At 37.2% G+C, this 23,202-nt stretch overlaps 1 protein-coding gene across 3 annotated transcripts in view; it reads right to left on the reverse strand.

Annotated features, from left to right (window-relative positions):
* KIAA0825 (KIAA0825 ortholog) overlaps positions 1 to 23,202 on the reverse strand; it is a 359,113-nt gene that overhangs the window by 162,778 nt on the left and 173,133 nt on the right. For all 3 annotated transcript variants that reach the window (XM_088796629.1, XM_019711761.3, XM_074328710.2), the window contains 2 exons: positions 19,924 to 20,082; positions 18,032 to 18,126 (listed from right to left, as the gene is read on the reverse strand). In XM_088796629.1, coding sequence (XP_088652755.1) covers positions 18,032 to 18,126; positions 19,924 to 20,082 — 254 coding nt within the window. The remainder of the gene's footprint in view (positions 1 to 18,031; positions 18,127 to 19,923; positions 20,083 to 23,202) is intronic.

The raw sequence follows: 23,202 nt of genomic DNA on the forward strand, positions 1-23,202 counted from the left end.
GAACGTTTACATGTGTAACAGTCCATAAATGATCAGGGAACTTGGAAAATGGGAGATATTTGAGAGCTATGGGACTAAGGAGGGGCTTGATGGTGAACCTGAGCTGTCCTTGAAAAGGAGGACTTGGGGGATGACAGTCAAGGGAAGCAGAGGGGATATACCTGGGCAAAGCTGTCAGAGTCATTAGCACAAATATCAGGAAGTGCTTCACTTTCAAAGAGCCATTCTCCATCTCTAGCTGTATCATTCCTCTCTGCAGCCTTCCGCTATCAGTGATCTGTGGTGAACCTTAGTCTTGCTCAGGAAATGAGGAGGAATCCCTGTCTCTGAGGACAGGTGTCTGGATCAAGTTTGATCATGGATGCTGCTGCCCTCTACTCAGACCCCATGTCTAGATCCTGATTTCTGAGTAACTCAAAATCCACAGCTGAACACAGGACCTGAAACCCAGCAGATTTTTTTATGTTTAATGATTAAAAGTCAAACACTGGGCCTTCTGGCCACACGTTCCCTGCCTTGGACTCATGAATAGCCAGACATCAGCTTCCTGAGTTCACCTTCTGCCTTAAACCCAGACCATGCATCAGACGGCCAGCACCTAATAAAGGGTGTTCTAGATACCCCTCTCCTCATTTCTGCTTTTTCTCCTTGGGCTTCCCTTTCCCAATTTTGCAGTTATTTGGATGCTTCTGCTGTGCCTTGCTATTTTATCCCTGGCCCCATATTTATCATTATAACTACTCTAAAATGAAGGACCAAATAATAGGTAAAAACACACACATGTGCGTAATATTGATAGAGCATTTCCTATGTTCCAGACCTTGTGCCAAATATTTGCTGGGAGTTAATCTTTTTGATCTGCCCACTCAAAAAGAAACGTGCTGCTATGATGTCTTACACAGGTAAGAAAAGGTGGCTTCAATAAAGTGGTAGAGAAAGATTTTGAACCACAGCGTTATACTTCAGAGTGGGTAAAGGAATGGTGAGCCTTTCGTGAATGGATGACCAAAACGAGGAGGCCTTGAAATTGGGGCGGAGTTTGGATTACGTGCAACAGTCAATGTGGATCCACTGCAAGTTTAGAAGCAGAAGAGTAGCAGGAAAAAAAAAAAAAGGTATTTACAAATCTCTATATTTCATTCTAGCTTTTATTACTTTGAATATTATGGTAATTTGTAAAACAAGTTTCCCTGAGTCCTTTTATATTCCACCTTTATTCTATCAGCATTAGGAATTAATCTATACTTTCATGGCAGTGTAATATGGAAAATCAAAACAAAGCAAAAATTTGGAAGCAATAGAGGAAAGGCTAGCTAAATTGTACTGCATTAATTTGGTAAAATGCTAAGCCATTAAAAATAAAAATTATGCCTTGACATGGGTGAATGACAAAAACAGTTTTGTGAAAAATGTAGAGCTCACAATTGTAAATATAGATTTCCCCACTCATTGTGACTGTGCAAAAGGAAGTATGTGTTGGTAAAGAGAATGAGGAGAAATAAAGAGGTGACTCAGGATGGTGGATTCAATTATAAACTTGCTATTTCTGTGTTTTAAAATGTTAGTATTGTTTCAATTGGTTTTAATAATAAAGGAAGATTTTAAAAAGAAAAGCACATCAGTCCAGCAGAAATAAATGGATTAGAAGTTAAGGCTAGCATAAGCAGGATATCTAGGCATCAGTGTGTGATGGCACTGGATTTTGAGAATGGAAGCATTGGGGGATAAAAAGTAATGGCTGTGATAAGTGAAATAAATCAGATGGGGAAAGAAATACCATATGATCTCACTTATATGTGGAATCTAAAGAATAGACTAAATGAACAAACTAATCAGAAACAGTCTCAGAGATATAGAGAAAAAACTGAGGGTTCCTATATGGGAGTGGGGTGGGGATGAGGGAGAAGGTGAGGGGAATAAAAGCACAATTGGTAACCATAAGATTGCCACGGGGGAGATCAACATAACAAGCTGGATCAAAATGGCAGCGTGAAGTGAGTCTCTGTAAAGCTCCCATGGAATTTACAACTAATCGAACAACAATAACTCCAGAAAGGACTCCCTGCACAGCAGACATGCAAGATGAAGAGGCCCACTATGGAATTCACCTAAAGGTGGGCAAATAGCGCAATCGGGGGAGGAGGGAAAGGAGAAGTGCGGAGACGGAGCCACGCAGGCGCAAGACGCAGGACCTAGCTCAGTGCTCCGAGCTCACTGCATCCCGGGACTACTGCAGCTGCGGGAGAGGGAAGAACTCGGACTGCTAGGGCTCCGCTTATGGCCCACAGGGCTGAGGGGACAGCATATAACACAGCTGAACCCAACGCTCACGGCAGAGACCTTGGAGAAAAGACTGAGGGAGAAGGCTGAAAACAGTGGTTTAAGCCCTCACTGCCAAGCAGAGAATGGAAGCCTTAGGCACTGAGACTAGCCACCCTCTCCCTACCCTCCCAGAGCTCGCCTCACCCCCACCTGCCCGGTGCTAGAAGTAGAACAGTAGAAGTGTCAGATCAAAAGAAGAGAATATTTGCTGTCCTGAGAACTGTGGACCACAGACACAGATTCGCAGCCCAACTATTTCCAGTAAAGGGGAGGGAGCTGTGGAAGCAGGACCGCCTGTGGTGGTGGTCACTGCCATTGCTCTGGGCCACCTCTCACAGCTCACCCCGCCCCTGACCCCACCTATCTGGGCGGATCCCTGCAGGAGTAAACAGAACTGCTGAAACATACGGGCTCTGAATCTGGTGCAGGAAGAGCTTCGGAATTTCAAAAGCTCTCTGCATACCAACACGGACACTGCGCCCTGTGACCCAGGTGAACTATTAACAGAGGAGAAGCCCGTCTCCCAGGGAAACCCCCCCATTGTGTGAGAAGCTGGAATAGTGCAGAGAAAACATAGCACTACCGTGTGAGAGAGAAAAAAAAAGGCTGCAGTCGGAGAGAAAATTAAACATTCTACCAACAAGTACTGGAAAAAAAAAGAAAGACCTCTTCCAATCAACCTGTTGAAGAAGCCACTCCTGTAGATGTCTAGGAAGAGAAATAATAAATCAGTAATTGCCATGAATAACCAAGGCAACAAGACAGCTCAGAAAGAAAGTGAAAAGTCTCCAGAAAAGGAACTTAAAGATATGGAAATATGTGACTTAAATGACAGAGAATTCGAGATTGCAGTTCTGAAAAACTCAACGAGATGCAAGAAAACACAGAAAGGCAGTTTAATGAACTCAGAAACACAATCAAAGAACAACATGAGCATTTTACGAAAGAGATTGAAATTTTAAAAAAGAACCAAATAGAATTTCTGGAGATTAAGAACTCAATAGAAGAAATTAAGAATGAAATAACCAGCTTAGGTAGTAGAGTTGACCAGATGGAGGAAAGAATCAGTGACATCGAAGATAGAAACCTGGAAATTACACAGATGGAAGAAGAAAGAGACTTGAGACTTAAATAAAAGAACTCTACAAGAACTTTCTGACTCCATCAGAAAGAACAATATAAGAATAATGGGCATACCAGAAGGAGAAGAAAGAGAGAAGGGAACAGAGAATATATTCAGACAAATTGTCGATGAGAACTTCCCAAACTTGTGGACAGAACTGGATCCTCGAATCCAAGAAGCAAATAGAACACCTAATTACCTCAATCCCAACAGGACTTCTCCGAGGCACATTGTACTGAAGCTGTCTAAAATCAACGACAAACAAAGAATCCTCAAGGCAGCCAGGGAAAAGAAGACGGTAACCTACAAAGGAAAGCCCATTAGATTATCATCAGATTTTTCACCAGAAACTCTACAAGCCAGGAGGAAGTGGAACCAAATATTCAAACTATTGAAAGAGAGAAATTATGAGCCAAGAATAATATATCCAGCAAAGATATCCTTTAGATATGAAGGAGGAATAAAGACCTTTCCAGACATACAGAAGCTGAGGGAATTTTCTAATACACAACCTGCACTACAAGAAATTCTAAAGGAGGCTATTCGACCAACATCAACAAGGACAATTTGTGGCAACCAAAACATAAAAAGGGGGAAAGTAAAGGCCTGAACCGGAATATGGGAATGGAGAATGTAAGTGTGCTGAAGAAAATGGAATACTCTAAATATCAAACTTTCTTTTACACAAACTTAAGGGTAACCACTCAAAAAAAAAATCCAGAACTGAAATATATACTGTAATAAAAGAAGAAACAGAGGGAAACATCATAGAATACCACCACACAGAAATAATAGACAACAACAAAAAGGCAAAGAAACAATGGAGACATAGCCTTACCAGAAAACTAAAGATAGAATGACGGGAAATCCTCACATATCAATAATCACCCTAAATGTAAATGGACTGAACTCACCAATAAAAAGGCACAGAGTAGCAGATTGGATCAAAAAACTAAACCCAACCATATGCTGTCTCCAAGAGACACATCTCAGCTACAAGGACAAGCATAGACTCAAAGTGAAAGGGTGGAAATTGACACTCCAAGCAAATGGTACCCAGAGAAAATCAGGTGTAGCCATAATGATATCAGATGAAACAGACTTCAGGGTGAAAAAGATAACAAGAGACAAAGATGGACATTTCATAATGGTAAAGGGGACTATACAACAAGAAGACATAACAGTCATCAATATTTATGCCCCCAATCAGGGAGCACCGAAATATACCAAGCAACTACTAACAGAATTAAAGGGAGAAATTGACCAAAACACAATTATACTAGGGGACTTAAATACATCATTGACAGCTATGGATAGATCATCCAAACAGAAAATAAATAATGAAATAGAAGCCCTAAATGACACATTAGATGAAATGGACATAATTGACATATATAGAGCATTTCATCCTAAAACATCAGACTATACATTCTTTTCTAGTGTACATGGGACATTCTCAAGGATAGACCATATATTGGGACATAAAATCAGCCTCAGCAAATTTAAGAAGATTGAAATCATACCAAGCATATTCTCTGATCACAAGGCTTTGAAATTCGATATCAACTGCAAAAAGAAAGCAGGAAAAAAACAAATACATGGAGATTAACAACATACTTTTAAAGAACGACTGGGTCAAAGAAGAAATTAGAGGAGAGATCAAAAGATACATAGAAACAAATGACAATGAAAATACATCCTACCAAAATTTTGGAGATGCAGCGAAAGCAGTCTTAAGAGGGAAATTTATATCATTACAGGCCTATCTCAAGAAACAAGAAAAATCCCCCAAAAAATAACCTCATGTCACACCTTAAAGAACTATAAAAAGAAGAACAAGTGAAACCCAAGGTCAGCAGAAGAAAGGAAATAACAAAAAATCAGAGCAGAGCTAAATGAAATAGAGAACAAAAAGACAATAGAAAATATTAATATGACAAAGAGCTGGTTCTTTGAAAGGATTAACAAAATTGACAAACCCTTGGCTAGACTCACTAAGATAAAAAGAGAGAAGAAGACACTAATTAACAAAATCAGAAATGAAAAAGGGGAAGTTATCACGGACACCACAGAAATACAAAGGATCATCCAAGAATACTATGAAGGACTATATGCCACCAGATTCAATAACCTAGAAGAAATGGACAAGTTCTTAGAAACATACAGCCTTCCAAGGCTGAAACATGAAGAACTGGAAAATCTAAACAGACCGATCACCAGTAACGAAATTGAATCAGTCATCCAAAACCTTCCCAAAAGCAAAAGTCCGGGACCAGATGGCTTTACTAGTGAATTCTACCAAACCTTCAAAGAGGATCTAATATCAATCCTGCTCAAACTCTTCCAAGAAATTGAAGAAGAGACAGTACTCCCTAACTCATTTTATGAGGCCAACATTACCTTGATACAAAAACCTGGTAAGGACAACACAAAAAAAGAAAACTAAAGACCAATATCTCTGATGAATACAGATGCAAAAATCCTAAACAAAATTCTAGCAAATCGAATACAACAATGCATTCAAAAGATTATTCATCACGACCAAGTGGGGTTCATCCCCGGGGCGCAAGGATGGTTCAACATCCTCAAATCCATCAATCTGATACATCACATAAATAAAATAAAGGACAAAAATCATATGATTATATCAATTGATGCAGAAAAAGCATTTGACAAGATACAATATCCATTTATGATTAAAACACTTAATAAAACAGGTATAGAAGGAAAATACCTTAACATAATAAAGGCCATCTATGACAAGCCCTCAGCTAATCTCATAACTAATGGTGAAAAACTGAAGCCCTTTGGTCTACGTTCAGGAACACGACAGGGCTGTCCCCTATCACCTCTGCTTTTCAACATAGTGTTGGAAGTCCTTGCCAGAGCAGTCAGGCAAGAGAAAGAAATAAAAGGCATCCAAATTGTGAATGAAGAAGTTAAATTATCACTCTTTGCAGATGACATGATGCTATATATATAGAAAACCCTAAAGACTCCACCAAAAAGCTATTAGAAACAATCAACGAATACAGTAAAGTTGCTGGCTACAAAATCAATGTACAAAAGTCCATTGCATTACTATATACTAGCAATGAAATCTCTGAAAAAGAAATACAAACAACAATTCCTTCTGCAATTGCAGCAAAAGAATAAAATACCTAGGAATAAACTTAACCAAGGATGTGAAAGACCTATATGCTGAAAACTATAAGACATTTTTGAAATAAATTGAAGACACAAAGAAATGGAAAGACATTCCATGCTCATAGATTGGAAGAATCAACATAGTTAAAATGGCCATATTATCCAAAGCAATATACAGATTCAATGCAATCCCCATCAAAATCCCAATGGCATTTTTTTAAAGAAATAGAACAAAAACTCATCAGATTTGTTTGGAACCACAAAAGACCCCGAATAGCCAAAGCAATCTTAAGAAAAAAGAACAATACTGGAGGTATCACACTCCCTGACTTTAGCTTGTACTACAGGGCTACAATAATAAAAACAGCATGGTATTGGCAGAAAAACAGACACATAGACTAATGGAATAGAATTGAGAACCCAAAAATAAAACTACATTAAAAAAAAAAAAAAAGATTGCCACGGGGATACAAAAGACAGTTTCGGGAATATAATCAATAATGTTGTAAAGATTTTGTAGGGCATCTGATGGGCACTTGTCTTATTAGGGAGATCACTTCAGGGATGATGTAGATGCCTGATCACTGCACTGTACACCTGAAGCTGAAGCTGAATAATAATGAATGTCAACTATAATTTTATATACATGTAGTCACAGGATGTGGAGTACGGCATAGGAAATAGAGACAGTGGAAATGTAATAGCTGTGTGCGATGTCAGGGGGGTTGTAGATTGGGGGAGGGGGGTTATCACTTTGTGAGGGGTGCAAATGTCTAACTATTACATTGTTTTGTACACCTGAAACTAATAATAAAAAACAAAAATAAATAAATGCTGAGAGGGAATATTTGGGGGCATTTGGTGTCTAACAGATTGTAAATGACTGTGGTAGAAACTTTACAAAGTATTTCAAAGTTTCTAGGCCAAGGCTAGAAAAATGTTAAGTGCCATGAATAGAAATTTCACAATTCTAAAGAAGAGGCAGCTTTCTGATGATAATTATGATGTTAGGACTTCTATATGAGATGAAAGTTATTACATTAAAATATTATGACAGTGAAAAATCCAAGTGTATGTGATCTGGAGTATATTAAACAATTAGAGCTGGGCTACAGATGACTCAGGGGCATAGATTGAGAGATTCATATTGATGGGTGTTAATCAGTTCTGATGTTATGCATTATTTAGCTAACATAGCATTTTTAAAAATAGACTTTGGATGTTTTTACCTAAGTAAGCACTCACCTTCTCCTATCATATTATACCTTGCCTTCACATATTTGCCCAGCTCCTGAAGGCATTTGATTTTGATATATGGCATAATCCCTGAAAGCCATGGAAGTGAATGAGTTGGCTGCTGAAAAGGGGGTGGGAAGGATATAGCGTGTGTGAGGACGGAAGACTAAGGCAAAGGAAGCCCTTCGCAATATCTGAGGACACAATAAAGCAGAACATCTGTCTTTAATAGGAATTCCCGAAAGTATATAAATGTAACTGGGGGTGGGGGCAAAGGGATTAACCAATATTAAAAAGGAAAAATATTTCTGAATCTGAGGAAAACCACAATATTGAAGAGGCCTTCTCAGTATCAAGAGAAACCAAAGATTCACACATAAACACAATCTCATTTCAGAATGACCAGGAGGGAAAAAGTTATTTTTTTAAAAAAAGCATCCAGGGAGAGGATAAGGGGCAAAAAAAGTCAGTCTGGCATCAGATTTTTCATAGGCAGCATAAAACACAGGCAGATATAGTTTCTTTATAAAGATAAACACGAATGTACTATACAAACCCTCATTCCCACTCGTAGCTCTTATCCAAGTGAAATAAAACCCTATATTTATGTGAAACCTTATAGACATGGTTATAAGAGGATCTTTTTGGTGATTCACAATCACCAAATGCTGAAAAGAACCCAAATGTCCTTTAATGATCCAGGTAAATGGATCAGCAAACAGTGGTACATTCATACAATGGACTAATATTCTACAATAAGAACAAACAATTGGAGAAATCGCAAATGCATGATGCTGAGTAAAATAAGCCAGATTGAAAAGGTGATATACTACATAATTCTATTACCGTGACATTCTTGGAAGAAGAAACCATAGGGACAGAGAACAGATCAGTGGGGTTGGGGCTGGAGAGGAATTGACTACAAAGGCTCAGCACAAGGGAATTATTTTTGAGTGATTTTGGTTGTTAAACAGCTTTGTGCATTTGTCATAACTCAGAACTGAACACCAAGAAGAGTGAATTTCATTATGCTTTACGTAAATTTAAACAATATTAAAAAACACAAATTGATTTAAAAAAAATCAAGGTTATATCACATAAAGGTGACCAATAGAAGAACTCAAATTAAAATTTTATTAGCAGAGCTTCAAGGAGAGGGGAAAGGAGGAGATAGTGTCACTTACAGTATGTATTTTTCATTACAAGGAATCGATAATATTAAATTGGTAAATTTTAAAAAATTAGTGGTATAGCACTATCCATTATATTTTTCAACCAAAAGAAAATAAAATACAAATCGTTCAAATGGTTACACCTGAGTGGTACTTGTGTGACTGAGGAGCTAGGGAGGGGAATCTTTTATATTTCCTATCTTATCTTCCTGTACCACTTGAAATAATACATGTGTATGAATCACTTATAGTTTATTACAAAATAAATTTCAAAATTATACTAATGTGCCTGTTCTGGATAAAAAAATATCTTGATTTAAAAAATTTTCCCCCAGATTTCATATTATCGGATTTAGAACTACACCCTCAAGGTACATAAAGGTGAGAATTTCATTTACAGTATAAGAAAGTACTATAGGTATCCGAAAATTTTATATACAACACATCAAAAAAGTACTCTAATAAATGATAAAAAATGTTATAAATGTTAATATAAAAAAGTGAACATTAGTTGTTCAGATTTGTTTTATTTAATTATGTTTAACAGACATTTAAATTTCTCTTATAATTATGTCACAGTAAAATATCTTCAAAGAGATCATTTCATCTCTTTATGTTGATATAGCAACATAAACAAACTGAGATACTCAATAATGACCAATAAGCCTGAAAGTGGTCAATGATCTTTTCACCGTCAGCCAAGCTGAATCAATGGACCTGTGACAGCTACTCCTGGCAGAACCTATGCTAAAACTTTTTGTAGAAAAACATCACAGATGCTTTGGGGTTTGAACAGAATTTGACAGGGGAAAGACTTAAAGAATAGTTATTGAAAAAAGAATATACTCCCTACAAGCAAATTTTTAATAGCTTTTGATCCATTGCAAGAACCCCAAAGTGCCAGTATGTGAATGCATAATTAGGTAGGAGAAAATTCATTACAAAGTGAATTTTGGTTCAACTTGACAAGCAAAAAATTCTCCCATGGCTGCTTTTGAGAAAATTATTATACCTTCCTTTCATCAAAATGTTGCCAGTTCTGCATTTCTGTCAATAGCATTTAACGTATTTATTTAGGTTGTCTGATTTCTACCTCACTAAATGGAGACCTTTATTTAAATCACAGCCCCGTTAACTTATATAACACATACACATAAAATCTCTCCATAGCTAAGAGGATCACTCTGCATCCCTACTATGGTAGTCATGGAAATGCACCACTCACATGCCCTGCTGCAGTTAGCATGGCGACTAATGGCTCTAGATGTCATTCCTCTGCATTTACCACCGCGTTTGCACTCAGACCATGCTTCTCCCAAGCTGATCACTGCCAGTGTCTGAGCACAGTGCAGGTACTAGGCCAGACAAGTCCTGTAGGACATGAGACTCCTCTAGTGCATGACTTGATCTCAAGGAGTCCCCACTGGCTTTGTCGAAACTTTCTTAGAACTACTCTGCTATCTGAGACTCTCCCTACCCAATCCAACTTCCTCCTCTCCTTTCACATCAGTAACTTGGTCAGAAGATTCCCTTGCCTACTCCTTCTTCCTCCCCTTTTGTTGTGCATTTCTCCACCCCTAACCTCTTGTAATTCTAATCCCATCTTGGCATCTGCTCGGAGGATTTGAACCAACATTCTGAAGAAACGGTAAGCATGGTATTTCTCTACCTAAAGCATACCTGAGCCACACTACTTTCACAGAGAAAGAATCATATCTAAATTTATGCAAATTAGGAATAGATTTAGCTGAACTGCTAAGCATCCTTGGCGATATCTTTCATATCTGTAATATAGATTCTCTCCCTCCATCTCTAGCCATAGTCGCTAACCTGGCCTTCCTTCCTTTTAGTTATCCTGTCCCTCTACCCCAGCTGATATTAATGTCCTAAAGTAGCTCTCTGTTCTTGTCATTCCTTTGTATTTAAAGGCTTTGGTGATTCCCTCAATTCTAGTGAAGTCTTAGCCCTCAGGCCCTCCACTACCTAAAAAGTCAACTTACTTCTCAAGTTTCAACTAAGAGAAAGTTCTCTTTCTCCAAGGCTGGAGACAGGAAGTAAAAGGTTGAAGATGGTAGAAACAAAATTGAGGTTTAGGAAGGAAAGTTGGGAGGTTTATAATAGATGACTTTATTTTCCTATAAAGTAGGTGGTGGCAAGCCAGGGGCTGAGAGAGATACAAGGGGTTAAAGAGGGAAACAAGTCTTGTGACAACCAAAGTGCAAATTCAAAATGATTTAAAAATCTTGTGGAGTAGCACCTGTTGCTTTGTTCTGAATAAATGCTTTTCACAAAGTAAATGCTCCAAAATATTTGTTGATTGAATAAAGTAAGCAAAGCTCTGGAGAAGAGCAGAGAGACGGGGTTAAGAGTCAGAATACGAGCACCATCACTGAGAGCTCTGTGCCTTAGTTTCCTTATCAGGACAATGGTGGTAATATGGTCCTTACTTTATAAGGTTATAGCAAGGATTTACAGGTAAATATGTGATGCAATTTACTTACATTATGCCAGCCATGGCAAGTGTTCTCTATGTTTGCTATCCTCATTAGCAGTATTTTTACAGCGAATATACAGCTAATAAAGAAAAAAAAGTTGACTGAAGGGTATAAACTTCCAGTTATAGGATGATCTATCATGTACAGCATGGCAATTATAGTTAATAATACTGGATTATCTACAGATATTCCTCAACTTACGATGGGGTTACATCCTGATAAACCTATCGTAACTTGAAAATAACCTACCAAACATCATAGCTTTGCCTAGCCTACCTTAAACATGCTCAGAACACTTATAATAGCCTGTAGGTGGGCAAAATCATCTGCAGGCTAACACAGTGAATACCCGTAGAGTACCAGTTGTTTACCCTTGTGATCGTGAGGCTGACTGGGATTTGCAGTTCACTGCCACAGCCCAGCATCATGAGAGTATCATACCACATATTGCTAAGCCTGGGAAAAGATCAAAATTCAAAATTCAAAGCATGGTTTCTACTGAATGCATATTGCTTTCACACCATCGTAAAGTAAAAAAATCTAAATCGAATCATTGTAAGTTGGGGACCATCTGTACTTGAAAGTTGCTAAGAGGGTAGATCTTAAATGTTCTCACCACAAAAAAGAAATGCTAATTATGTGATGTGGTAGAGGTGTTAATGATATAGTGGTAATCATTTTGCAATATATATCAAATTAACATGTTATACAACTTAAACTTACGCAATGTTATAAGTCAATTACATCTAAATAAAACTGGGGGTAAAAACTGGACCAGGAATATGGTATAGTAGATAAAGTACCAGATACAGTTAGAAGACTTTGTTTTAAGTTCCAGATGCCATTTAAGATCTGTGATCTTGGGCATGTCATTTAATGTTTTGCAGTCTCACTGGTACCTATCTCTAATTATATAGTTGTAGAGAGATTCAAAGGAGATTTGTGTGAAAGTATTTTATAAACCATAAAGGATGACATATACAAGTTACCAATCAGAAAATACACATGTATGGGTTTGTTTGGTTCGTGAACCAAAGCCCTAACCCATGGAAATCCTGAGGATTAGTGTTAAATGTATACATCCTTAAATACACATTAGACAGTGTCTATGCAAAAAACAGGCTGCTTAGGGTTTAAGGATGGGAGGGAAGCCTGCTCCTGTTTGAGAAGATGGTGATGGTTGATAGAGAGTCACTGAATCTGAGGCCATTTGGTGGAGGTGGGAATAAAAGGGTTTTCTAAGGAGCTAGAGAATGGAAGAAAACCCAATTTGAATGCCATGGCATATGTAATGTATGTAATAGCATAAAGGTGTGTATTCATAAAATCAGCTTCCCTTTTTTTGTAAACCCACCTCTCCATAACCAGGCAGCCTGCTAGTACATCAGGAATTTACTGCTGTGAGCAACTATAAACATTGTGTTAATGGCAGCACTGCCTGAGAACGGTCATTGGAGAGTGCAGTGTGCATGGTTAGAGGCCAGAGACAATATTTTCTACTTTTTACATACCACAGATCACACGCAATATAATCTGATATAGTGTAAAACTACTTTAATAATAATTACTATTATTAAAAGAAAACAATCAACTCCACAGATTAATGGCTCTTTTAAAACATGTTTTCTAATCTCTGCTTCCTCAGCTATATGGTTACTGTCTACCTGGAAAGGGCCCAGAGTGATAGCCAGAAATCTGTCACTACCACCCCTTCTGCTGTCCCTGCCATCATAGTTAATTGTGTTTGCTCAACTTGAAGCCAAACTCATATGCAGTATATTTAGATGGTTAAAATAGCATAGCATTCCACTGTATTCACAGATTATTTTCAACAGCACAATTCTTAGAAATCAGTCTGGAATAAATAAGGTAAAGAGAAAAGAAGCAACATGAATTTGTTCCAGTGACAAAGAAAACAATATCAAAATGGCCGTCTGGAGATCCGCCATGAATGAAGGAATACAGAGTGTTGTTCCTTTTGGTGCACTCTCCTGCAAATGCACTCACCTCCTCATCTGCCAAGTCTGGATTTATTTTAATATGGGTGAGAAAGAAAGCAAGAAACTAATAGTAAGAAACTGTGAAGTGCCTTTGTAATTTCAAAAGATCAACATACAATCTTACATAGCATTAAAGGTAGAGGTGTAGAACTGATATATATGTTGATTTTTCTGAACTTCCTAAGGAGCCTTTTTTCCCCACAGTGGCAAACTTTCTAAGTTGAAAAATATATGTCATGAATATAGATTCACGATCTCTTTTCTGAAGTCTCAGCCACTGCATATTTCTTCAAATGTCTTGAAAAATCACAAATTTACAAAGGCTTGGTTGGATACTTTTGTCAACTAACTCCACCTTAAGTTTTTCAATTAGCATTTTTAGTATTCACAACTATTAACCCTATCACCCAAATATGAAAGGACTTCTGAATCATGGAGTAAAGAACATACTTTGCTGCTGAAAAGGTTATGGCTTGAATTGGATCAATTAATTAAAAACAAAGACCAGTGTTCTGTGCTTTTAATGTGAGCCACACTTTACATAATAATAATAACAACAGACATTTTAAACATACAGAGCTTAATGAACCTAATTTTCATTCAAATTTGGAAACTGAAGAGAATGAATATGCATGTAGATAATTTTCTACTTGAGATTTTCCAGAGTATACTTCTGGTACCTACACTGATTACTGATCATTAGGGAATCACATTTGGAGAATGTCTGCCGTGTGCTCAACTGTCAGGAGTTGACTTTTTCTTTTGTATTCTTATTCCTCACTTGTTTATTGATTAATTCAACAAATAGTATTCAGAGCCTATTATATGCCCATGTGTTGTTCTAGGTACTGAAGTCACAGTTAGAACAAAAGTGGGCAAGGTGCTGTTCTCATGGAGTTTTAGTCTACCCTAGGGGGCAGGATTAGGAGACAACAAACAAACAGAAACTAAGATCTCAGATAGTGATAACTTAATTAAGAAAGCACAGTAGAGCAGAATGCTAGGGTGACTTGGAGGGTAACATTAGATAAGTTATAAGGAAAGAAAGGCTTTTCTGAGGAGGTAGCACGAGCCCCTGAGAGACAAGATGACACCATCCATGTGAAGAGCTGAGGGAACTGCAATTACAAAGACCCTAAAATGGGAAAGAGCTTGGAGAATTCAAAGAACAGGAAGTAGGCAATTAAAACATCATGAATTGAAGGGAAATGTTTTGAGATGAGGCCGGAGAGTGAGCAAATGGACATCCCTTCCAAAGACTCAGGCAGCCATTTCAAGATTTGTTCTACCTTTGAAGTCAGCACAGAACCAGCTTGTAGAACAAAGACCAGTATTGTCTCACATACCAATATTATTGGCACCAGAAATCTCCTCTTTCATGTGTCTAAATTGTCCCTAAAATACTCGCCTTATGAGTCTTTAAATCCTGAGTGACACACCTGGCCTGTAGAGTCTCCCCTTGTTCATATTCTCACTCTTCCAGGGCCTTGCCTCTGACCTGATACTTGTTCTGACCCTCACTATTGGTGTAGGGCTGGAGTCTACCTAATCCTAGTATACGTAACCTCAAATATAACCCGACTACTCCATCTCCCACCTCCAAATTCCTGCTAATCCTTAATGACTTTTACTGCTTCCTTACCTGACCAGATACTAAAACTGCTATATCCTTGCTCGTGTTACTACTTTACTAAGTATGTATTGTATTTTCAACTTTCAAAAATACTTCCATATCCTTTTCCATATCTTGATTACATCAACAATCTCCACAAAGTAGATATATAATTACCATTATTTCATTTTAAAGGTGAGGAAATCCAAAGTCAAATAGTTCAGGTAACCTTCCTACAGTAGGCTCACAACAGGACTAGCCTGAGAAACCAGGAATTCTGCTTTCCCATCTCCAACCTGTTTTAGGGGTGAGGGAGATCTGATTTACTGCAGGCATTGGGGTCTTGAAAAAAGTAAGCCCACACATGGCCTGCTTATTAAATTGAATGTAAAGACCACGCACAAAGGAATTTAGAAATTAAATAGAAAGGATTCCCTACTACAACTTTTTCCATATTTGTGTATTTGAGTTCACTTTTCTTCATAACCTTATGTCTTCAGACATTTGCAGCCCTATATATACACTAGACCATAGTGTACAGATTAGTATAATTATATTACCAATTAAAGAGAGAAAAAAGAGAACAAGTGAGCTGTTTACTTGCTGAGCATATTTGATTGCTCTGGGTTTTCTTCTTTACCTCTGCCTACCTCCAAAGATCATGGTTGTACGTAATAAATTATCACTTTGTGGACCTAGGATGGCACATATAACTCTCATTCTAAAAGTTCAATATTGTGGTCTCATTTTGAAATAAGTATTTTCAGATAACCATGTTGTCAAAAATTCAATGTACTCTTTTTTTTAAAAAAGCAGCATTTTCAGATAAGTCCAAACAAGAGAGTCTTAGACAACATGCCAGAAACTTTTTTTTACCAGTTCAATATTAATCAAGTCTCATAAATATTATCCTGAAAATAAATGGGAAAGTGCTAAAAGAAATTAAAAACTCTCAGGTGTCTTTCATCCTTTGAAAATAGATAAATTATGTTCATTGTAGCTTGTGGTATGTGGTAGTTTGAAGTAGAATGCTTTTCAGACCATTCTTTAAAAGTCTAAGGCTCTTATTAAGATGACATTCTAGCTGTTTCTATTAAAATTCATGACCCTTTTCTAAGAGGACTGTTTTGACCTGTTACTTCTGGCTAAATTTGTGGGAGTTCTTCCACTTACTCCTGTGCATAATATTTTGAGGAAATAGACTAATAGTTATTGACCTAATTGAAATATATTTAAAGTTATTAAACAAAAATAACAATATGCAATTTTAGTGAAAACACAAATTCTCTTAAAAGTCAATGTTATTCAGAGCAAATGCAGTAAGTTTTGAAGGATGTGCTGCCCCTAGAGTACCATTTAGTGGATTGGAAGCAGCAATTCACAAATGAAGAAAACTTAGCAAAATATAATACAGTTAATCTACATAACCCTCAAACTTGCCAAATAGCAGGAAACAAATGACTTACCATTCCTAGTTTATTTCCAGATAGACATTTAACATTGTGTAAACATCAGCGGAGTACAGCATTAAGAATAGAGACAGTGGAAATGCAATGGCTGTGTGCGATGTCAGAGGGGAAGTGGATGGGGGGAGGGGAGTTGCCACTGTGTGAGGGATATAAATGATAAATGTCTAACTATTACATGGTTTTGTGCACCTGAAACTAATAAAAAAATGTAAAACAAAACAAAACAAAAACTAGGGAAAAAAACATTGTGTAAACATCATGTACCCTCAACTAACTTTGGGACAGGAAACGCGCCCCTTTAGGGGACCAGTGCATAAATAGGGTGCATTCTGAACTACTGCCTACCATGTGGTAAGCTTCTAGATTGTTCTGTTTTGTCCATGATGATCGGGGTGAATTTCATTCAGGGGTGAATATTAGGAATATCGTTGTGAGCACACATCTAAGTTACAGCTGTTATTGGCAATAAAGCTGCCATTTATCTATTTATTTATTTATTTGTTTGTTTATTTATGTAAACATCCATTTGGGAAATACTGGAATCTCTCTCTTTTAAGATATTTTCTTATATACAAGCATATTTCTCAAGGATGATTTAACAATTCTACTGTGTCACGGTCATTATCTTTCAGGAAAAATGATACCTAATTTTTTTTTTTTCAAAAAGATACAGAAATACATTCTTCCTCACAAAGATTAATAGAAGTCCATTTTCACACATAAATATAAGCAAACAGATAATACTTGAATAAAAAGAGTCGCACACATATATATCTTATGTGAAAATGTGATACTTAACAGAAATCCAATTTATAAAATTTATACTTCTTACTTTTCACTGAAAACTTCAAAGTTATTTTTAAAAAACATGTTAATTGATCCAGTATATAAATACAATGTTTATACTTTTGTGCAAAGTAAACTACATGGGTAGATGTCTAGTCTGAAATCACATCTTTTTATTGGGTTGCCCTAAGGTGTATGTGTATGTGTGTCCGTGTGTGTAAAGTAATGCGCAACTGAGGCTACAGCAAGACAGTGGCAAAAAAACTAGCTGAAAAGCAAAAATTCCATCTTGACAGTTTCACTTATTTGTTTTCCCTGCTTAGACTAGTTGGTTTGGCTTGGCATTTTGTATGCATTCATTAAATTGTTGTAAACAAAAAGCACAGTGTTATAATGACATTCAACTCAATACTATTTTTTACAATATTTAACTATCATACACTCAAAGTCAAAATATTTAAAATTGAGACTAAAGCCAACTAATTTCATTTCCGAAAAAAATTGTACTGCCTTTTGCAACTGTTTACTATGTGAAAACAGCATTTAGAAAGTACACTTCATATAATTTCAGATATATACTAATATGCACTTATCTATATCCTATATATAAAGGATATGTGTACATATACCCATCCCCCTCCACCAGATCCCCAAAATACTCAATCTTACCTGTTTTTGAGCAGCACACTGAAGGTCATCTTATCCAGTCCCAGATAATTTGGCAGCAAGTTTGGCCAATTCCAGTTCCATTTTGCAATGGCTGACTGTTGATAAATGAGAAGACACTATTGTTAGTTATTAATCAGAGTTAATATGATCAGTAAATTAAAGCTCCAGCTGTGATAGACTAACTAAGAAGGAGGGGGGTCCAGAACAAGGACTTAGACAGATAACATCAATCATGTCCACAGAAGAAGGTTTTTATTCCAATAAGACAGCAATTAATGTATAAATCCATTTGGGAATGCAGTCATTATTTATAAAAATATAAATCAATTTCTTGAGTCGTTATTCCTCCAAGTGCTAATGGCGTTTGACCAAGTTTCTCTGAAATGGTGACTCTTTGAAAAGCAAAGTAAAATAATTGGCAACTTTTTCATTTACCAGTTTATAGTTTTTTCAGCACCCAGAAGTTTCATTAAGTAAACAAACAAACTTGGAAGTGCTACTACTCAAATTATGACACAGCTGAATTAAAATGTGTAAATATTAACATTACCTCTTTGATTAAGAAAATGCTTTAAAGGGGAAATTGCAAGCACCTACTTTTTGTTATGTAAGGAACACAAATGATTCTTTTTTTCTCATTTAATAATTTCACAACAGAGGAAGGAGAAAATTTACTGTAAGGATAATCACATATTTCAGAACTGAATAAAACATGCTATTTATGTAATTGTGAGGATAGTTTAACAGCGACAATGGTTATTTATGATTTGGAGCAATCTAAGGCACAACACAGGAAAGCAGCCAAAAAACGCAAACGTATACGATATATTTGGTTTTAAAGTATTATAGATGCTTACACTGTTTAAACTAAATAGTTTTGATAATAAGAGTCCAGGCTGATGTTTAAAATCCAACCAGAACTATGCCCGTCACCTGCTGATTAATGGAGCGCTCCCATCCTGTCACAGAGCAGGAGAATTCTGCCCCAGGTTGTCAGCATTTGAAGGTCTTACTCTACTACAGTATTGATGAATGTAGACTAGGGCTGTAACAGGCATGGTAAAAATATTATCTGCATCCCGAATTAGGCTATTGTTTTAATTTTTATTTTCATCAGCGCTCTAGGTCAAGCAATCCTTCTCTTCTGCCCTGTTAGTTCAAATAGTCTGTCAAGAGGCTTCTCAGAAAAGCCACCAAAAGAATAAATAAAACAAGAGCAACTTTAGATTTCAAATACTTTGGCATAGAGATGATGTTTTTCATATAATTACTAAAACATTCAGCTTATACAATGGCATAATCTGACATTAAAAAATGTGTGGTGTTTATCACACTGACTTTATTCCAAACATCCTGACTTTAAGATTGTTAGCAAATTCATTTTAAATTCAGCAATGCATTTAGGATTATAAAAAAAAGCAAATTTACCTCATGCCACTTAAAAGAGGAGCTAAATGTTCTATGTATAATTGATTTAAAATTATTTTATAATTTACCTGATACATTTGATAAACTGATAAGGATGCCCAGGTATTTGGTAAGTGTGGGTATTAGGAGATGGGGGAGGGGGCGACAAGGGAGAGAAAGACTGTTACAAAACTCCTGGTTTTTCTGCCAGTCTCTAGACACAACCAAACAGATGTTCCCTCTGCCCACGGTGAACTGACCTGGTCAGATGCTAAATTTTACAGACCAAACATATGAATCAGTTTGACAAACAGAAAGAAGGTAAAATAACTTTTTCAAAGTCAATTTGTGCAGACCATGCACATAAATACAAGGCCTTTTGCTTCCTAGGAAAATGCTTATGAGTAAATATTCAAACACAAACCAATTTTTTTCTTACTAGCGTAAAGAAACCATCCATTTAAATTAAATTTACTATCACATACCTGATCTAGCATGTTTTCACTAAACACCTTGTACACATGGAAAGGGTTAAAGGCAGAAGGCTGATCTTCCCCACTCCTCAAGGTTGTTTTTAAAGGTCTGATGGGTAATGGCTTTTCCTCTGAAGCATTCATAGAAAACAGCTGTTCTTTTAAATATGCCTTCAAGGGGGAAAAAAATTACAAGTCGTTGCGGTGGGAAGCATATATTCTCTTAAAAATAAACTGATCAATATCCAAATCTACCTTTTCAGCACATTTTCTAGATTACAGTGTATTACTTGCCTTAGGACAAAATACATTTTCAGAAGAAACCTAGCAGAGTACCAATCAGCTTTGCAATAAACCCATCAAAAACAAGTTCACCTAAAATAGAGGATAGATTAGGAAAGCATTTAACAAATTCTCACATAAGGAACGTATGCTTCATATGTCAGAATCTTTTTAATAGGCGTTATCTTGTCATTATTTCATGTTAACATATCTGGTTACCAAAACTTAACTCAGGTGCATGACTACTCACAGTATAAGACTGCTTATTCATTTATTAAGTGTAGTTGCTACCTACTCCTGCCCAGCAGAGCACGAAGTACTCTGATATTTCACTATAAGCGGCCTCACCTATGTAGAATTAATTACAATGCACGCTCCTAAATTCTATTTCCATGCTGTAGCCTAAAAAATATCAAGTCAACCCTCTGAATTTTACCTCATTGTCCACCCGTAAATAAATCAGGTGAATAATCCTAATCTACTTTATAGGACTCTTTCTGAAGAACAAATAAAAATGATGGAAAGTTTCCTATAAACTATCAAATGTTAACTCTTAATAAGCACATCATTTAATAAATAAAATAAATGTTCTCCTAATTTTTAGTACATCACAGTGTAATTTTTTTTCTTCACAGTTAGGATTAGGACTAGGTTCCGAACATTAGAGCTGAGAAGGATTTCAGAAGTTTTCTAGAAAACCTTTGTTATGCTAAATCTGATGCGCAGATCAGCCTAATCAGCCTCACCTGGGAGCTTGTTAGAAAAGCAAAATCTCAGGCCCCAGCAAAGCAAATCCGAATCTGACTGTTAAGATTTCCCAGGAGATTGGTAGGCACATGAAAGTTTGAGAAACTTTAGCTCACACCATGTTCAATGGTTGGCTCTAAAAGGTCAAGAGACAAGCCAGAGGTCACTCAGGGATGAGGGGTAGAGTTGGGGCAAGAAGCCATATCTCTGGTCTCAGTTCACTGTGATCTTTTTCCCTGTGCCTCTCTAACTTCATGAATAGAGAACGCCCACTGTAGGTATTGTGAAAGGCAAGTTTCAGATCCCAAAACCCTTAAAAATCAAAGAAACCACTACTTAAGCAAACAATGATAGTCTTTTCTTAAACTTGCTCTTTGCGGATCATATCTCTTTTTAAAAAAATCAATTCTACGGTATTTGACTGATTCTTACTAAATATTATTAGATAATGATAAAGCCATTAGAACATAATTTTATGCCTAGATTTCGATTTCTGAACAGAAACAAATTTTTTCTCCATTATAATTTCTGACAGTAAAATTTTAAAAAGCATTAAAATGCTCTCCTTTCATTAGAAAACCTACTATGTTTTGGCTATTAATCTTTTTCACTGATTTCCTTTTACATGACTGTATTTTGGCTTGTTTGTTTGTTTCCACAATTCAAAAAAACAGAAAGTGCTCTGTTGCAAGTTGTAAACACAATGGTAGTGTTTTGTCCCTTGTTAATTTCTCTGACGTCTCTGCTACTATATTGACACTGGTCATTACTTCTTCAAAGTCTCAGATTTTCTGTGGCATTGCTTTAACCAGATTGATTGCTAATTTGGTATATTTCTTTAGGAGAAATATATTCTTTGAATATCCTTTCTTGAACACCTTCCCTATGCAGCTACAGCAAAGCTTATTTCTCTACCCAGCGTTTTTCTACTTCTCTCCACAGAAGAGCTCCACCAGTCTCATGATCTCAACTGCCATACTCAATGAAGACCACCAAATTTGCACTCACGGCCTCTTTCATCTGGGCTCATGGCCAGGATCCTCAACTACCATTTGGACTTTTGTGCCCAGACATCTTTCCTTTATCTCGAAGACAAACATTTTTAAACTCATTTTCTCTTACAACTTTGCTGTCTCTCAAAGGCACACGCATTCTTTCCTTCACCTAGGCCGGTGCCCATAAACGCTTCTGTATTTATATTACATTTTTGAATATTTATTTCAAATAGTAGCACATCCGAAAGTGCTGAAGACTCAGAGTGCTACTGATCAAATGAACAAATTTCACAACGGAAATTCACCTCCAACAGAAGGATAGCTCACCGTATAAAAGCAGCCATGTATATTATAACAGTCACTTAATCACCCTGGTGTTGTTATTGGGGTTTATCGCCTGCGTTCTTTTAGTAGTCACAGAGTCTTTGGTTCTAGGGTCACTGTCGTGCGGGAGACCCTGCTCGCTGCGCCATTTGCCGTGCGGGAGATCCTGCTCGCTCTCTGCTCCCGCTCCCCATACAAGAACGCAGGATATGGTGAGGTCAAAAAGGAACACCCACGGAGCCATAGGTAGGGGAGTCATACCACTATATTCTCTCTGGCGGCACTATACTCCCACTGGAAGCTGGATCCACACTGTCCGCAAACCGCCATCCACGCTTGCCAGCCCAGCCGCCATCTTCTTGCTAGCCCCCATTCTTCTCTCTCTTCCCTTGCTAGCACAGCCACAGCAGTTATATTAGTGGCCAATGGCTCACTGGTTACAGCTGACGGCCAACTAGCCACAGCTGATGGCCATGCAATCACAGTTGATGGCCATTTACTACCTGAGCCAGCACCTGTCTATGTGAGGCTGAGAGCCTGGAAACTACTTTCTGGGGCTCTGCCCCCACAGTCACCTTAAATTATTACCTTGGGACACTGCATCTCGCTGAGCACAATAAACCACCAAGTACTTAGCCGGACATCCCATCTGATAGACATTGTCATAGCGGTAAGCATATTCAGTTGTAATGAAAGAAAAATCATAACTTGGAACCAACTTGATCAAAATGTGGTAATGCCTCAGCAAAGAATCTTACGTACAATAGATCTCAAAGCATACCTGTTTAGAACAACTGCCTCAGAGTTCCACGACGGGAAGATAGCCTTGGGTTTCCTAAATATCCAACTTAACTTTTGTTGATTTTGCTTATTGGTGACTACTGCTCTTTTTTTGTGTTATGGACGTTTTAAAAAGAGGACTAGTCTATCAGTATGTCAACCT

Source organism: Rhinolophus sinicus, chromosome 3 (genome assembly GCF_057876585.1).
Source record: "Rhinolophus sinicus isolate RSI-liver-muscle chromosome 3, RSI-T2T, whole genome shotgun sequence".
Lineage (NCBI taxonomy): Eukaryota > Metazoa > Chordata > Mammalia > Chiroptera > Rhinolophidae > Rhinolophus > Rhinolophus sinicus.